The following is a 25677-nucleotide window of genomic DNA, read 5'->3' on the forward strand; positions in this document are numbered from 1 at the left end:
GCTCCCAGTGACCTAGAACCGTGGCCAATGGGAGCTGGAGACGTGGCACAGGCAACACGTAGAGCCCCATCTGCCAATCCACCTAGGAGTCAGAGGAACATGCTGATCACTTCCTAGGAGCCTCTTGAGGTCAACACAGCCCAGAGCCCACACTCCAAACCCCCTGCACCTGAACCCTCTGCCCAGCCCTGAGTTCCTCCTATACTCCAAATTCTTCAGCCTCAAGTTGGCTCCCTCTTCTGCATCCCAAATGCCTCTTTTCCAGCCCACATCAAAACCCACGCCTCCAGCCAGAGTCTTCACCCCCGTTTCACCGACCTAGCCTGGAGCCACCTCCTGCATCCAAAGCCCTCATTTTTTGCCTAACCCCAGAGCCCATACTCCTTGCCAAAGCCCTGACCCTCTCCTGTGCCCCAACACCCTGCCCCAACTGTGCAAAAATGAGTGAGTGAGCAAATTATGGAGGGAGAGAGGATAGAGTGAGCAGGGGTGGGACCTCAGAAGGGGAAGGGCAAAGGTGTTCTATTTTCTGCAACTATCCACAAGGCATTTAAGCCACTCTTCTCAGATATGCAGTAAATTCTCAAATAACCTAGGACCTCTTAATAGAGCTATCCTGACCTGACCTCCACTGGTTAATTTGAAAGAGCTGTTACAGATTTTTGTTAATGTTTAAGATATAATAATTTGCAATTGTATTCATTATGGAATACTCTTTCATCTTTTATGTAAATCAGTCTGTTTGCCCCCTAATCTAGCAATACAAAACACCTCATCAGCCATCAGCTATAACAAGTACAGTCTTTCAGGATAGTAGATGCTATTCCTCAAGGAATGTTAAGGTTATCTCTACTGTGCTCTCTATAGTTAGTGAAAATTTAACTCCAGCACTTATATTTCACCTGAACCAATTTTCCTAATGCAAGACAAAATCCTATACTCAATTCCCACAGTCAGTTTCTTGTGCTTTCCCACAAGTTGTTATTATAGGAGATCTGCTTTTTACACTCAACTCTGTCACAAGGAACCAAGAAAAGTCTTATGCAATTTAACTAAAACAGTAACTATGGAATACATGTGTGCAGCAGGTCACTCATACTGTGATACAGGTTGGTGCCACTTAAATATATCTCCACATAGCCACACCTTGGTTGTCCTTTATTTGGCATTGAACAGTTCCTCTTTCTGCAACCAGGATACAGGCAGCAACAAATCTAGAACTAGTGAGAGCAGTATGTTCGTAAAATCCTAAGAAATCTTTTGGATTCAGAGACTTTTTACTTCATGTGGAGGAAACATATATTATATACTTTCCCATCAACACCCTCCCCCACCCAAATTAACTTATTTATCTTAATATGTAAGTAGCTAGAGCTGAATACTCCTCCCTCCTTTATTGGACTGTATTAGGAAGTCTCTGGGAACTGACTGAACCAGATTTTCATTTACTGCCTTCTCTGTACAGCAGAATGCAAGACACAGACATTCTGCATTACATAACATCTTTTTGCAGAGTTGGACTATGATTCAAATAAGGCCCAAGATTCCATTTGATTGAATAGGATATATAGGATTCCTTTATCTTTATGGAGCTGAAGAGAGGTATTTGGACACCCATGCAAAAACTCTGGATGACTTGAGACATTTGTTATGACAAAGTTGTGAAGATACGGGAGGGTTAAAACAGTTTTTCTCAAATGAAGCCACTGTGGTCGCATGTGACCACCAGAGTCAGACATGACAGCCTCCTGGATGGAAATGGAAAGACAAGGGGACAAATCATTAGCCTGCCCTCCTCGTTACTCATAGACGTGCTGCCCTGCCCCTGGAGACAGGTGGGGTGCAATGCTGTGCTGCAGAAGCAAGATGAGTTTTTGACCTACTTGGGGAGAGATACTCTGGGCTTCAGTGCTGGGGTTGTTTGGCAGCAGGCTTCAGCAGCAGGACTTCAGGAGCCTAGCTGCAAGGCCACCAACTCTGGGTGTGGACCCCATGTAGCCAGAGGGCATTAGGCTCTGGTCTCCAGTTGCATGGCAGTTTGGCACTGGCCCCTGGGCTTCAATGACAAGCTCCAGCAATGGGCTCTGGCCCCAGGCACTGACCTCCTACCTCAGCTGCCCAGTATCAGGCTAGAACTACAGAGTATGGGCACCAACACCTGAGCTCTATATCTGGTCACACTACTCCAGCCTTCATCTGTAGAGCTCCAGCTGCCAATCCCTAGCTTTGGCCATGCAGCTCCGGTCCCTGATGCTGATCTCAGCCCCAGCTGCATGGCAGTAGCACTGACCCCTGGCTCTGATCCCAGGTTCTAGCCATGTGGTGGCAGGAGCTGGCCCTAGTGCTGGTCATGCAGCAGCAAGCACCAGCTACTGACCCCCGGCTCCAGACATAAAGCTCTGGCCTTGAGCACCCAGCTCCAGGCACTGGCTGCATGGCAGAGGGCACTGGTTCTAGGTGCCAATCCATAGCTCCAGACATGCAAAAGCAAGCTCCAAACCCCAGCTCTGGCCATGTAGCTCCTGCTCCTGCCTCTGACCATGGGGACAGTGACCCCTGGAAGTTAGCTTTGACCCTCAGCTCCACAGACACCGACCACTGGCCACACAGCAGAAGATGCCAGCCTCTGGCTATGGCTATGGGGAGGTGAGGCTCACTATCGACCCCCATCGCCCCTGGCTCCCGCTGTCTCCCCAGGCTCCAAATCCATCCTGCCATCACCCATTTGTCTCTGCTACTTCCCCCTTGAACCTCCCACCTTCTGGGGCTTAATTTGTCGTGGGGCTTGCTGAGAAAAGTGGTATTAATAAACATACAAGTATTACTTTTTCATAGTAGACTTTCTAGCTAGCTGGAAGGCTATGAAAAAATTATACTTATATGTTTTGTTAAAATCACTTATCGCTTTTCAAAGTCCACCAGGTCGCTAAATTTTCTGTTAACAGTAATACTAACAATCACAGAAATATCATTTATCACAGCATTATTTTTATTATTGAGTCTGCAAAAATAAAACCCACAAAGTTACAATGATTTGGACCTGAACAAGTGCATATTTGCGTTTCCTAAAATTAATTAAATATTTTAGGAAAAAGTGTCAGTGTAGCACCAGCAAGAGTTGGTGGCCACACTTCATGGCCACTAAAAAATCAGTTGTGAGAAAAACCTCTGGGTTATAATTTCTGACCCTACCATTCAACTGAATGGACTAGGCAGTGGCAATTCTCCCTTTGACATAGAAAAGGCTTCTTCGGAACAGAGCATTTCTAAAACTACTTCCTACTTGCCAGTGGAGATTGGAGTTTGAGGTTCTTAGGTTGTTCTTTGAGAAGGCAGCAGAGATTAAACTGAAGTGCATAAATCTAAAGTTCTGTTTTTGTGATTCTCACTCAGGAGCCTGGTGGGAGGAGGAAGAAGAATGCCCGCAGCCTGCCTCAGGTAGCCCAGGTTTCTGCCAGCAGTCAGAACCAAGCCTCACACTGAATTCTCTCTCTCTGACCAGTGAAGAGAATTATAAATTGCTGAAGATTTCATTTTGGACATCTGAATTAATTACAATAGATAACTATGATACTTAGCTCCTATAAGTGACTAGAAAACACAAAAGTTATGATCATGCGAGACAAGCATAGAGCAATGAGAAAAGAGAAGAGTACTTAGATGCTTCAGTGAGAGAGATTCATTTACAAGAAGAGCACATCCTGGACATATGGCATCTTCTTAGAACTGTGACTCTGAGAAGTCTCAAACTGAATGCGAGTCTGCCCTTCTATCATGCACACATTCTGATTACATCTCCCTCACAAATTTTCACTAGGATATGAAAATCTACCTGTGGGCTACCCTATCCCAATCTGGGCTTAGTGCTTTCAGACGTTCTATATGTGTATAACTCTAACTGAGTTTCAGAAATTAAGTAATTTTCAGAAGAGCTCAGCACTTACAAATCTCAGCTCCCATTTAGGCACCAGAAAAAGTGGCCAGTTTTTCAAAGTAAGTGGACAGGATTATCAAGGAGCTCAATATGTTGGGGTTGGGATCTGTTGAAAAATCTGCTTATAAGTGTCAGAATAGGAGCTGCTATGTGCTCAGTTCTTTAGAAAAATCTACCTGAATTGAGGTGATAACCATTTGAAAATCTGGCCTTGAGTTATTTTGAAATTTAGCCTTACATTAGTGACTTTATTTATGACTAAAGCCCTCTGACATGCAAGTTGTTCTTATCTACCAAACAATGTGCCCATCTAATCTGAAAGCAACTATGTAAAAATTGCACTTTTGCAAAGGATTTTCTTCCAATACATGTAAAGAATCAGATCTAACTAAAATACATTTTTACTCCTGTTGACTCCAATTAACATTGCAGTGTCAATGCAAGTCAGAAGGAGGGAACTGGATTTGATTCCCTCTTTATCAACACAACTGTTAACTAAATTTCAATCTGTAGGTGCTGTTTTGTATTTGCTCCTGCCACCCTGAAATTCTTTGGTTTGCTATCTTCAACAAGATTATTTCCTCCTAAGCAAACAGTCCTGGCAAATATTGGAGACAGGACAATGCACAACATAGACCCTAATTCTGTTTTGATATGTCAATTATCATGTTCTAAAAGCAATAATGTGTGCAACAGAGGTTGTCACTTGAGGCAGAATCTGAAATCAGTAGGGTTGCATTTGTATCACTGGAAGTTTAGTCTGAAGACAGTGGAATTTCACAGGTGCAGTTGAACTTTTTACTGCTGCTGATGGTTAATCAGATGGAAAAACAGTTCACCTAGGTCAGGGGTGGGCAAAAACCACTCAATGGGCTGAATTTGGCCTGCCTAGGGCTTTGATCCGTCCCACGTGGCTGTTCCAGGCTCTGTCCCCTAGTGTATTGCCTAGGAGCCAGAGCTGCATGAGCCCTTTCAACTGTTTCTATTTAAAGGGCTCGTGCCCTTCCCGCAGCTCACAAGTCTCAGTTCCCTGGCATCTCGCTAGCAGCACCAGAGCTGCGAGCCCTTTTAACTGCTTCGATTTAAAAGGCTTGCGCCTCCGGGTGGCTGCTTTGCTTGGCAGCCACAAGCCCGTTAAAGTGAAGCAACTGAAAGAACTCGCAGATCTGGCCCCATGCTAGCCCATTGCCTGGGAGCCAGGGACATGTGAACCCTTTCAACTGCTTCTATTTAAAGGGCTTGTGCCTTCCATCCCAGGCTCCACCCCTTTTGGATGAGGCCTCATCCCTTCTGGGGCAACCCGCGACCACTTCAAAAATTTTTGAAGTGTCCCTTGCTCAAAAATTATTGCCCACCCCTGACCTTGGTTGTCCAAGCCATGGTTGAACAGCAAGACTGGCATACAGTGGAGAGAAAAAAAGTAACTTTTTACTTAACGAACTGGGAACATTTGTGATGGAAGTAACTGATACACATTTATCATGGAATCTCATACAGATTGCAGAAAACTCTCATGACAAAAAGCTACAGAACCTACTTAAGAGTGACATTTCAGAGTAAAAGTGTACTTCAAATGTTCTGAAGAGTAAATTCATGTCCAAGTCACACTGAATGTTTTTTAACACACACAAAGCATTTGTGCTTTACCTCTGAGCTCTCCAGGAAGCATCACACACAGAGAAATACTCGCTTTTAATCAGATTGATTCTATTCACAACAAACCACTCAATCAAAACATTGTATCACCTAATTCCATGGTAAGAGCCAATTACAGAATGCTTTCTCTAATGCTCCCAAGCACATTCTCTCTCACATTTATTTTCACCTTGATGAGCTCTGGAATCACAACAATCCTGAAGAAAAAAAAGGATGAATGATGCAATGGAGGCAGGAGGTAGACATGTAATCACCAGGAAAAAGTTGTGTAGCCATATTAAAGAAAATAAAATATTGTTGTCTTAATTCTGGCCAGTCTCATAAAACAGTTTCCACATCCCCATATCTATAGTCTCCAGGAAAGCACTTATGATATTAAAGGAAGATCCCTGTGATGTTCCACAAATTTCCTGGGTTATGTGAGAAATGTGTTTATTGGACTACTGATTATATATGTGATATCTTTTCTTTTCATTCAGAAAAAGGGGGATTACAATTATATCCTAGATTAGCATGTGTCACTGAATTAGCCAGTGTCTGATTTCTTCTGTAAGCAGAGCAGTAGAAATCCTGGCTCAATAAGTGCACTTAAATTTATATAAGAGCCAACAAATAGGAGGAGAGAAAAATCTCTAGATGTCTAAAAGAAAATGGCTGCCATGCCAACGAACATTCTAAAGTCACTGCGAAACATTTCCTACTTTCCTTCCAATGATGCATCTTATGCTTATGAAAGTATTCTGGTCATATGAACGATTCCCCATCTCCTTCTGACACTATTATATTTTTCTATTATTGTACAGTGCCGAGGGACATGAAGAAGGTGGAGAGCTGGATTTTAGTGCCTTATTAAAAAAGAGGTGAGTTTAAGTCTGCAGCAATATACTAACAAACTCTTGAAGAAAACTCCTGGAAGGCATTAAACTTGAAGCAAGTTAAAGTTCCACCAATTCATAATTCCCTTAGGGTACATCTACATAGCAGGGCTAAAGTTGGAATAAGTGGCACAATTTCAGCTATGTCAATTGCGTAGCTGAAGTCAAAATAGCTTAATTCTGCTTTTGGTGCTGTCTACACAGCAGGGAGTTAAAGGAAGAACACTCTTCCTCTGACTTCCCTTACTCCTTGCAAAATGAGGTTTCCATGAGGACAGCAACAGCTGCCTTTGGGACGTAGTGTTTGTCTGCAGCTTTCTAATCTTCTGAGCTGTCACAGGGATTGCAAAGTTGGGGAAATCAAAAGTCTGTTTATAACAATTGTGATTTTTTCCAAAATTCTGATTCTTCTTCCTGGCTTCCCTTTTCTCCTCCTCCCCCACTTTTTGTTTTATGGCATCTCATCCCTCCTTGCCTTCACCTGATCTGACTACCTGTGCTTCACTCTTTTAACTTGCCATCTCATTCTGGACACACTACTTTGGATTCTGTCATCTAAAACAGAGAGTAAGATTTCTATTTCATCTCGCTATAAAATGCATGAGACAAATGGAATAAAAAGTACATGTGGTTTGAGTAATACATGTGACTCCCCTCGTCTCACATGTAGAGCTCATCAATTTCCCTAAACCCTGACAACATGGTGGAGGGTATCACCTGCTGATTTTCAGTGCTGAAATCCATTTAAATGATTAGTGCCGTTGGAAGTAATAAAGGGGGAGATTCAGTCCATGTTCTCTCCTAAACTTCCTGTATGTTTCAACACCCCCCCCCCCGCTTTGAAAAAAAAAAGCACTTTTAATTTAGGCTTCTGTTTCCAGATTCTTTTAATAGTCCAAAATTTCAGTTCTTCTCTATTCTTAATTCATTTGCACAGAAATTAGAGATGGAAAAGACTTCTCTGATCACAATTAGTCCATTCAGCTAATTTAGAAGTCAGTTCAGGATTGTTCCCCACAAACTATATTTCATGTTTTGTTCAGTATACTCATACATTCAAATGATGGAGCTTCCACCATGTTCCATAGGAAAATGTTTCATATTCTGATAGATCTGACTATTATAAAATGTTCTCTTGCTTTACAACTAGTTTCCTTTGCTCATCGTCATGTTATTTCTGCTAAATATATTCCTTAGGATCATCACACACTATTCCTCTCTCTCAGTATTTAAAAATCTTCAAATTTGACAGATGTTCCTGAGTTGCTTTTTTTGCCAAGTTGTACATGGTTTATTCTTTCAAGTTTTCCTCAATGCACTATTTAGCCAACTTTCTGTTGTTCTTGATTTCTGGGCTCAGTCTTTGCTCATGTGTTTGGAGCTCAATCTATAAGAGAATGAAACTGTGTTTATGGCATCCTCAAGCATAGGCTGTATATGTGGCATATTTGGGGTGCTGGAATCCTCTCTTCTCTGGCCCCTGAACCATACTGGGTCATGGAGCTTCTTCCCACCCTGTCCCTCAGTCCTGAGGACTCTAGACTCTGTCTCTACCGCCCCATCACCAGAGAGCCTAGAGCCACGTGGCTGGATGATCACTGGTGGCCCCTGCCATCCAGAGAATCCTTCCCTGGACCCTGCCTGCATACCTGCCTGCATCACTTGATTTACGGCAAGAGTCTGGCCGAGGCCAGGACGAGTGAAACTTTCACAAACGAGTGTGAGGCGGGGAGGGGAGCCAGGCCTAGCAAATAGTCTCTCTCACAAAGACTGGCTCTCACACCCACATACACTCTTCCTCTCACGAGACAGTGTCACGCATCTCTCTCTCTCTCTCTCTCTCTCTCTCTCTCTCACAGACACGCACACTATCTCAAACTCAAGCATGTGCAACCAGTCGTGTTATTATTGTTGTTATTAGTGCTTCGTACTTCCTGTCAGAATGCAGGTGGTGAGCCAGGAGTGGATAGGGGGCTGCAGGAGGGCTGTGGTCTCTGGCAAGATGCAGCCCCATGTGACAACACAAGGCCAGACTTGAGGCATTGCCCCAGCATCTACTGCATACAAAGCTTGGTGTGTGTCAGCAATGGGACGGGTTCTGAGGGTCTATGGGTGCAGGGGAGGGGTAGTTGTGCCCCTCTGACACACTAGGGTGAGAGGTGCCAGCTGGGGATTGCTGCCAGTGGAGCATAAGGGCACTTTAATAATCCTGCATACGGACCCATTAATCCTGCATATGGCCCCATTAAGGACAACCCTGTTAGTGATCACTGATGTAGATTAAGAGCCAGTAGAGATCAAGTAGCAGAATGCTCAGGGCTATAGGACTGAACTTGTTGACTTTACATTTCTGCCTCATGGGCCCCTTTTATTTTCAGATATACCACATACTACTGTGCCAACTAGATAGGGACTCTGCCATCACACAGGGAGAGCCTGCTGAGAGAGTCTGGAACTACAGAAATTGAACTATCTAATGCCATTATCTCTATACCAGTTGTTTCTCATCTTGTGGGCCTTGATGATCCCCAGAGGGGTCAGATAACACAATCATGGAGGGAACAAGACATTGAAAATGTAATTACAATTCTAAAGCAAAGACAATAAAAGTTCCAGAGTAACTTCAGAGTGGCCAAAGCCTTCAGAGTTTGAGAGGTCAAATGCAGTACCTTTGGTAGGAGTAGAATGGATTTTTAACTATTTCTTTAGAATAAATTGAGTCGTAAGGATTTTTACTTCAAATAAGGGGTTGACAAACATTGCTCTGAGTCTGTACCATTCCCTAAATTGATGCCAGCTGGGAGAAGAGGGAAGCGCAAGAGTTAAAAACACTTCTAAAGGAGCTTTCCTTCTGCCTTCATGGTCAATTTTAGTGATTAGCAAGTAGAGAGAAATTAAAAAAAAAAGAGAATAACCTCCAGTACTTTCATGATTTTTGGCCCACTGAGTTAGTTCTCATTAATAGTATACTAAAAACCATGACTCCAGAAATGACACTTTTAAACTATCACTGCATTTTTACTCCACATTAATGACTCCTGAAAGGCACCAAACCCTCTTCATGGAGTGACTATGTGCTTCATTGAAAACACAACTGGAGAAATAAATATGTTGAAGAACCATCAAGAGCTGCAAAGACAGAATGCAGGAATGATACCTCTGCCATCACTTACTACTTCCGTTCCATCCTACCCATCATCAAGTGCTATTCTTTCCAGATAGTGCACATGTTCACTATTGTAGAGAAAACTGCATTTAATATTGTGCAGGAGTTGTATTTTCTGGCCTCTATAATTTAATTGACTGGTATTGACATTCAGGTATCATAGGCTATAAAGAGGTCATGGGAAAGGGGAAGGGAACAGTTGTCACAGTACTATTAAATAGGATAGTGAAAAGACCTTGAAAGAAGTAACAGCTGACAGGGTCCAAGCAATCTAGGGTAACAGGATAGGAAGGAACCATCTCTGGGATCTACAAAACTATTTTTAATATCCTCATACATGTTTAAAAAATATCAGCTGCCTGTTCTGTTTACAACAGGTTCAATGAGCTTCACCTTAATGTCCCCAAGTGCACTGTCAATCTATGCAGCTAAAATCCTGAACTTCAGGGAGAATACCTTTAGCGCAGGAGACACCTGAGGAAGCTAGTGTCACCACATTAACAGCATTCTCTTCCCTGAAATTCTTAGGCTGTGAGGGTATTATTCTGGCTTGGTGAGAAAAGTCAGTCAACCTCTGTGAATACTATACTGGAACTAAGAGAATGTTTTAATGAAGTTGAAGTGGGTCAGGGAGCATTAGAAATGGGGAAAAATGAAGCCCAGATCTTATTGTAGGAGACAGGCACATGAATTTTGAACAGTCATAAATAGAAATTTCCTTCTTCTTAGTGCTTGATTCTACACTATTTAAATGGTGATTCTTAGCTGTAAAATATCTTTATTATGTACTGGCAATTTATAAGCCAGTCCATGGCTTTGAAAGTTAGAAAACATTTCCTGTGAACAAACAGGTGATGAGATGGCAATATTACAGCATTATATATAGCTTAGGTACACAATGACTGAAGTGGATAATTCTCTATAATTATAAAGAGATATACATTCCAGGAATGGAGAGAGGTTGTTTCAGGTGCTCCAACTGAATATAGCTACAAATAATGGGTTAAAACTGAGCAAGGAAAATTTAAGTTGAATATGAGGGAAAACATCTTGGCACTGAGATTTAGGTAGTTAGAGAACAATCTTCAAAGTGGAAGATTTATCTCAAAATGCTTTAAAAATAACCAAGACAAAGTATTTAAACACAGTGTGAACAATCCTACCTTACATATTCAGGTGGATAGTTCATACAGGTTAGCTAGAGACAGAGGAGACTAGATTTGATATAATAGTTTCTGTCTATACCTATGATTCTATACTTATTTTTGAACCACTGTTTCCTCAACAGAGCATAATTACTCCAATGCAGATCTCACATGTATAATTAGGAAATATGTATTTAGACAGTATTATAAAAGTTGGTTGTTCACATTATCAAGCAAAAGCTAGCCCAGAGTGGTTGGTATGTTGAAAGATCTTACACTATGGTTACGTCTACAGTGCTGGTTTTGCCAGCAGTGAATATGCAAATGAGGTGCAGATTAGCATGCTTCCATGTCTCATTTGCATAATTTATGCAAGCCATTTTTGCACAAAGGGTTTTTGTGGGGAAAAAAAGTAGCGTGGATGTTTTCTTTTTGCGCAAAAACCCCTTTTCCCACCAGATCCTTATGTCCCCAAAAAGGAGGTTTATTGATCTGTTTATTGCAAGGCTAAATATAAATCATTTAACCAAAACAAAGAAACCTGTGGGGACCTGTAGTGGAGAAGGAGCTGGCTGAGTTTCTGGAGGATGCAGACATGCTCTAGTGAAAATGCACCTCCACTGTGGCCTGTACTTGTGGCCTAAGGTCCAACCAGTCAATCCTGGGAATAAAGGATGATAAACCACCTTAAACAGTAATTCTCTAAGGATATGTCTACACAGCAAAGTTACTTCGAAATAACAGCCGTTATTTTGAAATAACTTTACTAACATCTACACAGCCAAACTGCTATTTTGAAATTAATTTGAAATAGCGGAGCACTTATTTCAAATTCGGTAAACCTCAGTCAGAGATCTTCTGCAAAAACTTCTTGCACAAAAGTGTGTCTAGACCTCAAAGCTTGTGTGCAAGAGAACGTCCACACTGCATGGATGCTCTTGCGCAAGAAAGCTCTGATGGGCATTCACAGAATGTTCCTTCTATGTACATCCATAGTATATTGAATAAATGAACAGAAAATTACAGAGTCCTCAAAAGATTCAGAAGGGTAGCTGTGTTAGTTTGTAACTGAAAAAAATATTTAAAAAAAGTGAATAGTCCTGCAGCACCCTAGAGAGTAACAAAAAATGTAGATGGTACAATGATTTTGTTAGTCTCTGAGGTGCTGCAGGACTATTCGCTGTGTTTTAACAGTCCTCAACATTTCCTTCACTGCCTGCTACATAGCTTGGTGTGTGATGGAGGGGTCAGAGAGCATTAGAAATGGGGAAAAATAAAGACCAGATCTTACTGTAGGAGACAGGCACATGAATTCTGAATGGTCATAAATAGCAGAATATCACCTTCACCTACAGGTATCAGAGGGGTAGCCGTGTTAGTCTATAAGGTGCCACAGAACTCCTCGTCGCTTTCACCTACAGGGAGTTCTAAAAGGTCCTGGTTTTCCCTCCCGTGATCTGGAATCTGCATGTTTTGTCTTACCACCCTCATCCTTCAGAGGAATTCACCTAACCTTAACCCTATCTCTTGTGAGAAATCCATTGAAAGACATGACAGATTAAAGGTCTATTTTTGGAATCAGGATAGTGATGTGAATAGCCCCACTTTGCCCTCTTCCAATAGCAGGAATTAATTATGGTGTGTACATCTGCAATATAAAATTGCAAGTTGGAACTCCAGAGTGTGGGAATTAAGCTGATATCACTAGAAAAAATGCATTCTTCCTTAAGTATATTTACGTGCAATATATCCTTAATCTCCTTGCTGCTGAAATGCAGGTGTTTTCTGCTAATGTTTGAGATAATGATGGCTCTGTTGTACTAACATGTTGCCCTTTTTCCTGCCATGGGGATACCACTTGTTTTTCTAAATACTTCTCTGCAACGCTCTCGAGTCCAGCAGCTTCTTGCGTTCAGTAAATCGGTAAGTTTTTAATCAATCTTCAAATAATATGTAATATGATAGGAACATAATGTTTTTCATACAGCAGATCATCCTGCTAGGCATTTGAGTACTACTATACCATAAGTTAACTCTCCTCTACTCACCAGCTCTTTGGGTAATCCATAAACTGAGTGATCCATTGTTAATACTATCTTGCTAGCCAGAACCTGCCAATCTAAGTGTCTTTCAACTCTAAGAACTGATTATAGATAACCCTTCCCATGACAAAACCTGATCTTCACTTTTAAGATGAACCAGGCCTCACTTTAATAGAGAGAGAAAAAATCATGGGAGACAAGGACTCATCTCTAAGGGTATGTCTACACTACCCCGCTAGTGCGAACTAGCGGGGTAATGTATGCACACCGAACGTGCAAACGAAGCCCGGGATTTGAATTTCCCGGGCTTTATTTGCATAAGCCGGCCGGAACGAGGTGTACAGATAGTTCGGAATGGCTTGCTAGTCCGAACTATCTAGCCCGTGCCGCGTGTAGCCGCGCGGCACGGGGTTCGAACAAGCCGGCATTTAAAAATGGCGCCGGCCGGCTTATGCAAATAAAGCCCGGGAAATTCAAATCCCGGGCTTCATTTGCACGTTCGGTATGCATACATTACCCCGCTAGTTCGCACTAGCGGGGTAGTGTAGACATACCCACATAGACATGATCTTGGGATTCTCAAGATTTGGGCTCTTCCATAGATTTCATAGGTGATTTTAGGAAAGTCATCTCTGTTCTTCAGTTCCCTATCTTTAAAATGGGGTTAATACTTTGTCTTGCCTAAACAGACTGTAAGCTCTTCAGGGCAAGGACTTTTTCTTAATATGCATATGTACAACATCTACCACACTTAGGCCCTGATTTTGTTTAAGGTCTCTAATCATTTCTGTATAATAATAAAGCAAGATTGCTGATATTTAATGCAGGACTGGTATCTCTTAAGCAATGCATAGATTGCCAAGATTAAGGCTTCTTTTGAAGTTCTTTCTAATGTGTCATTCTAATGTTCTACTCCTATCCTGGCAAAAGTGAACCAAAAACTGAATCACAACCTGAAGTTGATGTCTGGGACATTCTGCGGAGAGCTCCTCCTTCTGAGTATGAGAAAATTGCTTTCCAGTACGGTATTACAGACCTACGAGGGATGCTGAAACGCCTCAAACGCATAAAAAAGGAGGAGAAGAAGAGTACAGGTTGGAGAGCTCTAGTTCTTCCTAAAATATTTGTTCTTATCTTATTGGTCGTGGGTGTTTCCAATAGCAACATTAATTGACACAGGTGAATGGGGGAGAGGCACATGATTTAACTAATTCTTCCAACTTTCCCTATGGTCTTTAGAACTTGAGATACCTGTTCCCAAAGATCAGACCTTTAGTAAGTATTCTGAACTATCTCACTATGACTCTTGCAAATTTCATACCTTCCTCATTTTGCTATATTTCTCCTGGTATTATGATAACATTATGTTCTGTGCCTTACCCAGAAATGGTTTCTTTAAACAGGAGTGATCAATTTTGTTTTCTTTGGAAAGCAAGGGCTTCTCAACTATACCTCAAGATACCACTGTCTGGTCTGGTCTGATCTCCTGGGTCTTGTTTAGACTAGGATTTTAAAATGGGATATTAGGACATGTTAGACTTTTTAAAAGTCTAGCATACACAAGGCTCATTGCCTTTAATATGTTATCAAGGAAAAGCCTAGTGGGAAATTTTAGCACATGTTGAGTAAAAGCCTAACTGGTTTAAATTACACACTGCCTTATCTATACTAGATTTAGAACACACTAGTTAGTATGTTAACTAATATCAGCTTAGTCTGAATCAAATCACAAAATCATAGAAAAGGATGGAGAATGAAGCATAAGGCATTTGGGAAAGACAAATAGCAGGTGAGAAGATACAAAAAGAACAGATCAAGGATTAAGAAGGTAAATCAATAGGAAAGGTAATTAGAAACCTCTTTTCCTTCCCTCCAGATCAGGCTGCAAAGTAAGGAAACATGGCAAAGAAAAATTACTAAAATCTTTTTGTAACTATTCTTTATCACAGCATTCCTCAAGAAACTGGATCCTGCTTACCAAGTTGACAAAGGACAGAAGATCAAGCTAATGGTTGAGCTTGCCAACCCAGATTCTGAAGTGAAATGGCTGAAGAATGGACAGGAGATCCAAGTGAGCGGCAGGTAAATTAGAAAGGAAACTGGAAGTGGCAACCCATGCCTGCAGTAGCAGAGGGGGCAGAATGAAGGCATTGACTTCAGCAATTAAAATCTAGGAAGGCATTTGGCCCATTTAGGGGAGCCTGTGACCCCACATGCCCATTTCCCCCAACACATCATCTATGGAGGCTGGAAAATCCAGCCTGTAAAGTGTTACCACCTGAAACAATAGTAAATACCAAGCCATCTTCAGGAAGTATAGACAAAGAAAAAAGGGGGAATATCAGAAGGGAAAGATGAAGTCTATATGTGTATGTCATTGTGTGTGCCAAGCCAGTTAATATATGAAATGACATTCAATTCACAGTTCTCATCACTGTCTCTTTCTCCCCTGTCCTGTACTCTCACTCTCTGCACATGGAATTGAACATTGCCATCTGCCCACTTAGCAAGTAAGTGGTCAGGTTATATTTTGCTGTTTCTGAATGTATTTAAGATCTAGTGAAATTGTCCTTCTTGTTCTATGGGACCTATTTAGATGTAGCAGGGCATCAGTAACAACTGAAGAGTCTTTGTCCTGAAGTCTGTTCTGTAGCTCCACTTATGTCCCAAATCAGGCATATATGAGGCTACATGGTAGAACACTAGTACTGGATCGCATTCTAGCAGCTATTAAGAAGAAGGGCAGTATTCTTGTGAGACAGCCCTCACTCAAGATTGGTTGGGGAGCACTGCCCAATGATGCACTTGGGAAGAGTTGTTGATGGAGGAGGAGGACCTAGACTCCACTTTCAGGATCCAACCCAGAGTTCTTTGAGGGCAATCAGTGATTGGATAGCTGGTGATGTGTAAGGCAGCCCTCCTTGGGCCACTTCCCATTGCCTCCTTGCAACTGTCCTAAAGTTATCATTGGAGTAACGTAGCATGAGGGTCAACTGCTCACCTCAGAGCACCTCCTGGCACCAGCATATGTCAAGGTTTTTCTTTCCTCTCAGGCAGAAATGGCCTTCTTCTGTGGTATGGCACAATTGAGCCAGCACACTCTAAGGGCTCCCCCCTGCTAGGATAATCCAAACGCAAATAAAGTGGATCAATCAAGTCCAGAATTCAAATGAGGGGGAGTGCTTTCCTCTCAGGCTGTCTCTGCAGCAAGCCCTCCCTACCCTCAGGAAGAGACCTTTGGGCAGTTGTTTAGAGACTTGCCAGTAAAAGGTCTGCTTTCTTCTTTGATCTGCCACCAAATGAGCTGCTCCCCTGCCTTTCTACTACACCTCTAAATGGTGCATTTGCTACAAATGCAGCAGGGTGGGGCTGTATGAGCTCAGAATGGATCCTTATCCCCTTGCTACTCAGTGTGAGTGCTGAATACCCCAGTACACCATATCCGTTGGTATAAATATTTCTCTGTACCCCCTTATCTCTCACTAGTATTCTAGAAGCAGATAGCTCTCAGTCTTCCCCTCCTCTTTGCCAGAACAGGATGCCTGGTCCAAAGTCCTTCTCACTCCTCTCACCCAGCCTTCCCTCATGCACTAGGACAAGGTGGATAGCTTTAAGGTACAGATGTAAAGATAATCATACTTAGATTCTCTTTGCATTTCTTCAGATACATTTTTGAGGCTGTTGGGAATAAGAGGATCCTGACTATCAATCACTGCTCTCTAGCAGATGATGCAGCATATCAGTGTGTGGTTGATGAGGAGAAAAGCTTTACAGAATTATTTGTAAAAGGTGAGTAACTGCCAGCAAGAGAAGCAGATCCAATTTAACACTCTCTATATTGTCGTGTCTTGTTCCTCTATTCTGAAACTAGTTAATCTCACAGAAAAGGATGCTCTTAAAAATAGAAACATTCTATTATTTACTGAACAAGACATTTTTCCTCACAGCTAAATGAAGACAATAATCTGTGCAGCAGCCAATTACAAGCTAACAGGACACCTCAGTGCATCGTAAAAGGGAGACAAAACAAATGTTATGACATATCAGATATAACCATATCTTCCTGCAGAAAATAGGGGTTAATTCTGGTCATAACTACTTAGGGCCAGATGCACACCATGAGCCCTTTCTATCTGCGACTATTGCTGCATTAACATTCATTCAGTCTTTTAAAAACAAAATTACAGACCCAACCCCTTCCCTAACCCACCTGCAAAAATGTGTAACAATTAAATAATCAATGTTGAAATTGCAGTTGTTATCTTTATATTTTATTGTTAACATTCCAATGAGTCTAGTGGTGGGGAGGTTATACTTGGTTCACATTTAGAAGGGTGTATTTGCAACAAAGAGGGCTAGACATTTATAAATAAAGCTTGGATTGTGCATAAACTAAATGTTACACCGGCTGCACAAATATGTCAAATGGGCTAATGTTTAACAACCCTGAATTAGGTTTATGAAGATTATAAGTAAAAAATGATTAAATCCCTCCTTTATACTATGTCTCATAATGTAAGATCAGATCAAATTAGCAGTGTGAACTGGCCCAGTAAATAGTATGCTCCCATGCAGTGTGCACTGGAGGGTGCTTTGGGATGGATGAGATTAGTTCACCGTTCCCTATTATAGAAGAAGGTATGTCTTACTTCATATCCTTTCTCCTTTCCTCCACTCTATTGATAGTGAAGTGATAGGGATCTTAGTACTCTTTGTGTTCCATCCACTAGACCGTGTTTAAAGCAAATTTGTTCATTTTCAGAGCCTCCAATTCTGATCAGTCACCCACTGGAGGACCAGGTGGTGATGGTTGGGGAGAGAGTGGAGTTTGAGTGTGAAGTGTCTGAGGAAGGGGCTGCTGTGAAATGGTAAGGGGAACGTAAGAAAGAAAACATCACCTGGTGCACCTTTGTCTTTGGGGCACTCTAGGGCTGACACCACTAGTGTGGTTATACTGTCAAGGTCTCTAACAAAAAGAAATTCTATTAAATTATCTAATGGGGTCCACAAGATGAGCCACTGGGGTCTGTCCATGAAGCAATTAGGAGAGGGATAGGGTAGAACCCCAAAGCCACATGTCTTCAAGGTGAGAAAGAGAGGGACTGAGTTTAAAGTTAATCCGAACTAAGTCCTCCTCATGGAATGAGGTATAACAGTTAATCCGAACTAAGGACTTAGTTCGGATTAACTTTAAACTGTCGCGTGTAGCTGCGGGCAGTTCATTCGAACTAAGAGGATTTAAAAATGGCAGCCGGGTGGGAACATGCAAATAAAGCCCGGGATATTTAAATCCCAGGCTTCATTTGCAACTCCGGTTGCCTGATTTGAATTAACGAGCTAGTGTAGACATATACAAATAGAGGTACCAGAACAGACCATAACATGATATAACAACAAATGTATGGAATACTTTATCCGGAACTTCTTGCTCTATAGTTCCAGCACTCTATCAATATACTTGTTTTGGCGTTTTCTGTAATACCTATTACTTTAGGGTCTAAATGTTGCACAGGTTCACTAGATCTACATAGCAACTCCCTAATGGAATCTTCTGCATGGATTCAATTAAATCTTCTTCTCTTCTTGCTAGATGGGTTTAGAAGTCTCAGTGCCAGTGGCTGGAATGCTTCTCCTCCTCTAAACCAATGCTCATAAATTGTGGCTCGGGAACCCAAGTGTGTTATAATCCCATTTTAATGGGTTCACTAGGGCTGATTCCCAAGCCCCACCACCCGTGGCCAAAGCCAAAGCTTGAGGGCTTCAGCCATGGGTTGTGGGTATAAGTAGGGCTGGGGGAGGCAAGCCCCCAGTGCTCCCTTCTGCCCAGGCCCTGACCTCCAGGAGCCAAGCTGTCCCCCCATAGCACCACAGGGAGGGGAGCGGCACGCGGCCTCAGCCTCCCCACCCTGGGACATGGGCAGGGAGGAGAGTACATAGCCCCAGCCTCCTTGGGTGGTATGTGGCTTAGCTTCCCCAATCCCGAGCACAGGAAAGGCGGGGTGGGCAGCAACAATCTGCCCCCATATGCTTCCAGTAGGTGTTCTGGGGGTATAGTGTGGGCAGGGCCAGGCTGGAGGTTTGGGAAGGCAACGCCTTCCCTCACCCAGCATACTCACTGCCCATAGCTTCAGTCCTTGGCAGCAGGGCTCAGGTTATAGTCCACCTGCATGGGGCTGAAGCCCATGGGCTTCAACTTTAGTCCTCTTGCCCTGATGGAGCCTGGGTTTTGCTTTCTCCCATCTGAAGCAGTGGAGCATAGGTTGGGCTTAAACATGACCCTCCCCCCCCCTTTTAGGGTCGTGTTGTCATTTTTGTTGTCAGAAGGGGGTCAATTGCAACAAAGTTTGAGAATCCTGGTTCTAAACCCTCTCCTATCTGACTTCCATCCCCTCTTCAAAGTACTTCAAAGTAGGAATAAGAGATCCTCCGGAAAAGGGCTTTTTTCCGGAGGATTGGGGCCAGTGTAGACGCTCTTTTCCGGCTTTTCTAAAAGCCGGAAAAAAGCGGCGGACATTTTTATTTAAATGCCGCGGGGGATATTTAAATCCCCCGCGGATTTCCCTATTACGACCTGGAAAATTAGCATGCCCCTTTCGGAAAAGGGGCCAATGTAGACGAGCCCACCGGGAAAAGTCCAAATGAATTCCCCTCTTCATATAAATCCCTTTTAAAATCTCTCTGTGATGTCCACAAGTCGTCAGTTAATAATAATAACAATAACAACAATTAAAATGAATCTTAATCAATTTCTTCTTCTGGATTTTCCACTGAGTTCTGTCTTCTCTTGTCTACTGTCTTCAGTTTTTTAGACAGTAAGCTCATTGCGGGGCAAGGACTGTATTAATCATTGCGTCTTGTACAACACTGAATATACTGTCAGAGTAAGCATATACCAAAAACAATAATGAACCGTCTTGTATTAGGAATGAGAATGTCAGTGAAAATTAACTGTCAGCAAGTGGTAATGTCAGATCTGTGCCTTCTGGTATTGTGTGAAATGTTCAGTCTTTTGCCACTTAGGTCACCATCAATCCAGCACTGCTGTCCTATGCCCCCAACACTCAATATCATTCAGCTGACTTACATTTTGTCTCAGAAGGGAAAGGATAAAGCCGAAAGTAGAGTGACTCAATACTCTTTTGTAATGCAGGGAAAAGGATGGAACTGAGTTGAAACGGGAAGAGACATTCAAGTACCGGTTCAAGAAGGATGGGAAAAAGCATTACCTGATCATTAATGAGTCAACCAAAGAGGACAGTGGGCACTACACTGTGAAGACCAATGGTGGGGAGTCAGTCGCTGAACTGATCATACAAGGTGAGTTACAGGCAATGCCAGATAATTAGGGAGGTTGAAAAGTGAAAGAGGATTGAAGGTAACCTTCTCCACAACAGGATAAGAAGGTGAGCTAGTCCTTATGCCTAGAGAAAAATTAAACCATAGCCAGGGAAATTACCACAGAGGCCTCAGGGAGACAGAAAATTGTTAGGTCTATGTGCCGGATGTAATAAATAGCTAGGCACCTGTTGCAGTCAGGATATCAGTCCTATTAAAGCCTGCATACTGTGGAGTTCTCTTTCCATTTCATCTTTTAACAAACAGCATCCTCAGCTCTGGTTCTTTCTTTTCTTTAAAAGCAACATCAACATTTTACTGTACAAACCAACTTTTGACCTGTTGATGTTTATGTTCCTCCCACAACTCACAACCCTAGAGAAGAAGCTGGAAGTGTACCAGAGTATTGCAGACCTGACAGTGAAGGCACGGGACCAGGCAGTATTCAAGTGTGAAGTCTCTGATGAGAATGTGAAGGGAATCTGGTTGAAAAATGGGAAGGAGGTGATCCCAGATGACAGGATAAAGATTTCTCATATTGGCAGGTGAGTCCTGCTTCTGAAAGCTTGGACAGGATTCTAAAATCCTTTCTGGATAGTAATGAGGAAATGAATATAAGCCAAGATCCTATTCTGGCTTCAGCTAAAGGGAGGAAGTTGGAAGTTTCCTCCACACAACGAACATGTATTATTCTAATCTTCTGTGATTTGCCTAGCTATATGCACGTGTACAGTATTGACATGTATGTAGTTCTGCAGGTGTGCATACAGTATATTGGTTTGTATCTATACAATGGCATCAGCACAGATTCCCAGCCCTTACTCTGCCTTTTCTTTTGGGGGACTAGTTTTTTTATATATATATGCGCACACACATTTAGATGAGTAAAATTTGCTAAATGGCCTAAACAACTTAGGGTCCTAAATCCTACAGAAAGTTAATGGGACTTAGGCTGCCAAAGGATTATCTGATGTGCTGTCTGCTATGTTTGGAAGAAGGGCGATGGTGAACAAGCCTGAGCTTTCTTTAACACAGTGTTGTTTGGATTTACAATATGTTTAAAAGGAATATGGTCATGGGTATGTTTGCCCTAGCATATTGATTTGATACTGGGAAAGTTATGGATGGTTCACTGTGTGATTCATCCTAAAGCTCTCACTGTTTGCAGCAGTGTATCTGCTGATTAAAGTTAAGAGTTGTTTGATTGTGTGTATTTTCCAGAATCCATAAACTAACCATTGACGATGTAACTCCAAAAGACGAGGCTGACTATTCTTTTATCCCTGAAGGATTTGCTTATAATCTTTCTGCCAAACTTCGATTTTTGGGTAAGTGTTGTGGAATTTGGTTCTTAAAATGTATTGGGACTACAACATGCCTTAAAAAGAAGGAATTATCCACATATAAGCACTACAGGGAGCGATGGGACCAAATAATTTCATTGATTACACCAGGAAACCGTATGGAGATTTCCTTTTCTGGTATGAACATGGCACAACATGTAAATTTTCATGTAAATTCTGACAGTGTATCATCATGATTATTTGTATTGTAGAGCCCACAGTGTGTTAGGCACTTTAATACATAGGAAGAAATGGCCTTTGTCCACAAGAACTTACAAGCTAATGCACAATTCTGAAAGCGTTTACATATATGAATAATTAATTATGTGAATAATCTTACAGATGTCAGTGACATGGATCATCCCCTTTAGAAACTTGTACCTGAAAGGAGCCTCGTACGTAGCTCCTGTATGGCACTGGCTCTCGTCCTTTTCAGACCACAGGAGGCCCCCGCTTTACAACAAACCGATTTACAACCCCCCTGTACTTACGACCTTTTTTGTAAGTGCAGACGAGGCCGAAATCCCCTGACTTATGTCCTGGGCCCCGCATTTACGACAGCATACGATGCCTGTCATAAATGCGGGCTCAAGTTATAACACCCACGACTTGCAACACTATTCCTGGAACTGATCGCACAAGTTGGGGGCAGCCTGTATTGTACATCTTGCAGGAGTCTGATTTATCTTGTGCACCCTCAGGTTTCACCTCACTTAAAAAATACTTGCATACAAAATCAAATATAAAAATATAAAAGTGTCAAAGCATGGTATTACTGAAAAAACTTACTGTTTTATTTTTACCATATAATTATAAAAGAAATAATTTGGAATATAAATATTGTACTTAAATTTCAGTGTATAGGCTATAAAGCAGTATAAACAAGTCACTGTCTTTATGAAATTTTAGTTTGTCTTGACTTCACTAGAGTTTTTTATGTAGCATGTTGAAAACTAGGTAAATATCTAGATGAGCTATGTACCTCCTGGAAGACCTATCCTTATCCCAGATGTACACATACTCTTTGCCGAGAACCACTGCCGTATGGACAGAAGTTGGGGGGGCGGAGTAGTTTTTTTCCCTTGCACTGTTCTTCCTTTTACTAGACCTCAAGAAAGGCCTCTTTGCGCATCCAGGGTCTATAATGGGAGAGGAAGCTGAGACTGGGCAGCCTATCAGATCACACAGAGATTACTCACAAATGATAGTACAGTCCAATACTGTATTATATTTTTCTGTAGAGCTCAACCAAGGTGTCCCGTAAGCCTGGGGAATCTCATAAAAGTGCAGCCAGAAAGACCCTGGCCATGTGACTTTAATAGAGCCAAAGGTGAGGAAGGACTGAAGCCAGTATAGAGACACAGAGCCTCCATGTAAATGGATCTGGTCTTCAGTAGATCCCACTAGCATCCATCAGGTTTGGAGCAAGCCATGCAGCCTCTCCTGTGCAAGGGGGGACTTCACCTAAACACAAGTATAGGGAGACATTTCCCCTTGTAGGTATTTCTACTCCCAGAGAACCTTCTCTATGGGTTATGCTGGAAGGTTTTCTTCTTGGTATGCGCAACATGTTTCACGTGGCATGTGACAAAAATTCATCACCAAATGTGATCAATTGGTTGGATCATTAGCTTCCCTGGCTTGGGCCGAGTACTGATAGGGAGCACTGGCAGACAATGACATACCACAATTAAGTGACTTGTAAAGTTATTCATGCAAAGTGTTTGCTGGGTTGGGTCCTAGAGGACAAAACACAAAAGAGGAGAAAGGATAGAAACAAAGTGATTAGGCTGAGGACTGGCACATGATATGTTTGTTTGTTTGTTTCTTTTAATATATATGTAAACTGCCCATAGTCACTATTGGTTTCTCTTTCAACCATGGGTTAGTTAGAACCTCTAAATATTTAACCCCTACACATACTATTGTTATTATGATTGTTATTATCCTAAACACTTTCCAAACTTTTTAAAAAGTTGTTTATATTCTATTTCAATTTTCCTACATTATTTTAATGTCATTTTTATGGGTCCAATCCTGCAAACACTAACATATTATGGCTTTGATCTTTCAAAAACATATTCATGTGATTATATGTACTTATTCACATAGTCCCGTGGACTTTTATGGGTCTACACATTTGAGCAACATTAAGTCTGTATGTGTTTGCAGGATTGGGGTCTTAAATCACTGCCAAAAAGATTACACATGGGAGTAAAGATATTCACATGAAAAAGTGTTTGCAAGACCCAGCCTTATTCTATTTTTTGTATTATTATTTTCTTATTTTTTTTATAAAGCCAGTTTCCAAAATATTATATATTCACCCATTGATTTACACCCACTTAGAGATTATATTGTTTGTTTTTAAATTATTTTTGGTCTGCTGATTACACAAAGCTTAGCAATTCTCAGATCCATTTTTTTCCCTTTCCAGAGGTCAAGATTGATTTTGTGCCAAGACAAGGTAAAAACAAATATTCATTATTGAAACATGTGAGTAATATCTGAGAAAGTCATCTTGCATGATTTTCAGTAGCTCTTCAATTTTTAACATAACAGCTTAGAAACACCTCTCTTTTCCTGCAAAACATTCAAACCATGTTAAAAATATTTTCTTTTCTCCACTTTGACTATAGAACCCCCCAAAATCCATCTAGACTGCATGGGTCAAGCAGCCCCTGACACTATTGTTGTGGTGGCTGGGAACAAACTTAGACTGGATGTTCCCATATCAGGAGATCCAATACCCACTGTCATCTGGCAGAAAGTAATCAAGGTAAAGTGTAGTCTGACAATGTGGCTGAAGCAAAGAGGGCATAACAAATAATTTCTGTTCTTTTTCAAGTATGTTTTGAATTTCCAATTCAAACTTTTCCATATCTCTTCAAATGTAGAATTTCTAAACAAAGAAATTTCTAAAATAGCAGCAAGGAAGCACCTGGTAATTTAGTTTATTTAACTGTAGTCTTCTTGAATTGTGTTTATTCTCTGTGAGGGGAAAAGGATGTGTATGGTAGCCTTTCTTCCCATCTTTCTCTACTACACATCGGCATGGTCTCTGCATGCCTAGGAAGAGGACTGCCACTTCCAGATTACTGTCTTCTTACATCACAAGTGTCCACCCCGTTTGTGAGTTCAAAAGCACTTGATGGTGGCAGCAGATTCCCCAAAATCCAGGTATTAGGATTTGGAGAGGGAGGTGAGATTTGTACCAAAGCCTGTAGAGATCAGGTTTTGGGGTTGCTTTTGCGGGACCCCACTTCTGCATTCATTGTGCTAGGGGTGGACACTTGAAACCAACCCCAGGGCACCCCAAGCTCTTTTCTCCAAAGAGCTTGAAAAAGAAAAAGAAAATATAAACTGCAGTCTGTGGCTGATATCCCTTAGTCAGAGGCATGCAGATCACACAGACAGATTGTCCAGGACACAGAAATGAACCAATACCAGGTTAATAAAAAAAAAGAAAGAACTTTTATTATCAAAACAATACTCCTGTTGCAAGCATAATGACTAGATGGAAAAAGTCACCAATTAATATACTCATGCAGACTTCCATGGGCCAAAACTTAGTTACAAAGGAGAGGAAACCCCATTTCTAACAGCACAGACATCAGATCCACAGTCCCACAACAGAAAATGGATTTATCTAAACTTTACCCTACTTACACATTCTGAAGAGTCTTTTTCTTGGAGACATGTCTTCTGTCTCCCTCAGTACCTAGAACAAACTGGCTCAGAGACAAAGGAGGGAAAAACCAAAAATTCCTTTGTCTCCGTTTGAAATCCCTATCTGCATTTCTATTGGCTGACTGATACCTGGCTAGGTACAGTTAACCCTTTAGTCCCCAGGCTGCTGCCCATGCCTCATGGTCATGACAACTCTGCGTTCAGTTCCTTCCATATTGCCAGCACCCACTCCGAACAACTTACGTTTTCCTTTGCAATCCAGAACTAAGAAATTTTCAGTGACAAGATGGAGAAGGATTTCAAACTTCTGAAATATTATTTTCTGATCACCAATCCACAAAACATCCAGAAAGCCCTTGCTGGAAAAACTATGCCCCTAACAAAACATGCAGACTTCATTATTTAAAATTAAAATTATTTTCCCAAATAACCTAAACCAGGCTTACCTCTTCCCCCAGCTCCACAATAGGTAGACAAGTGGCCCCACTCCT

General features: G+C 41.7%; 1 protein-coding gene across 1 annotated transcript in view; it reads left to right on the forward strand.

Annotated features, from left to right (window-relative positions):
* The window catches only part of MYBPC3 (myosin binding protein C3), a 156483-nt gene that overhangs the window by 50621 nt on the left and 80185 nt on the right, over nucleotides 1-25677 (forward strand). The window contains exons 8-20 of the mRNA XM_075927458.1: nucleotides 3394-3438; nucleotides 6394-6450; nucleotides 12676-12699; nucleotides 13749-13912; nucleotides 14768-14900; nucleotides 15326-15328; nucleotides 16483-16607; nucleotides 17581-17686; nucleotides 19969-20135; nucleotides 20533-20698; nucleotides 21375-21481; nucleotides 23934-23963; nucleotides 24136-24275. Coding sequence (XP_075783573.1) covers nucleotides 3394-3438; nucleotides 6394-6450; nucleotides 12676-12699; nucleotides 13749-13912; nucleotides 14768-14900; nucleotides 15326-15328; nucleotides 16483-16607; nucleotides 17581-17686; nucleotides 19969-20135; nucleotides 20533-20698; nucleotides 21375-21481; nucleotides 23934-23963; nucleotides 24136-24275 — 1267 coding nt within the window. The remainder of the gene's footprint in view (nucleotides 1-3393; nucleotides 3439-6393; nucleotides 6451-12675; nucleotides 12700-13748; nucleotides 13913-14767; nucleotides 14901-15325; nucleotides 15329-16482; nucleotides 16608-17580; nucleotides 17687-19968; nucleotides 20136-20532; nucleotides 20699-21374; nucleotides 21482-23933; nucleotides 23964-24135; nucleotides 24276-25677) is intronic.

This window comes from Pelodiscus sinensis, chromosome 4, assembly GCF_049634645.1.
Source record: "Pelodiscus sinensis isolate JC-2024 chromosome 4, ASM4963464v1, whole genome shotgun sequence".
Classification (NCBI taxonomy): Eukaryota; Metazoa; Chordata; order Testudines; family Trionychidae; genus Pelodiscus; species Pelodiscus sinensis.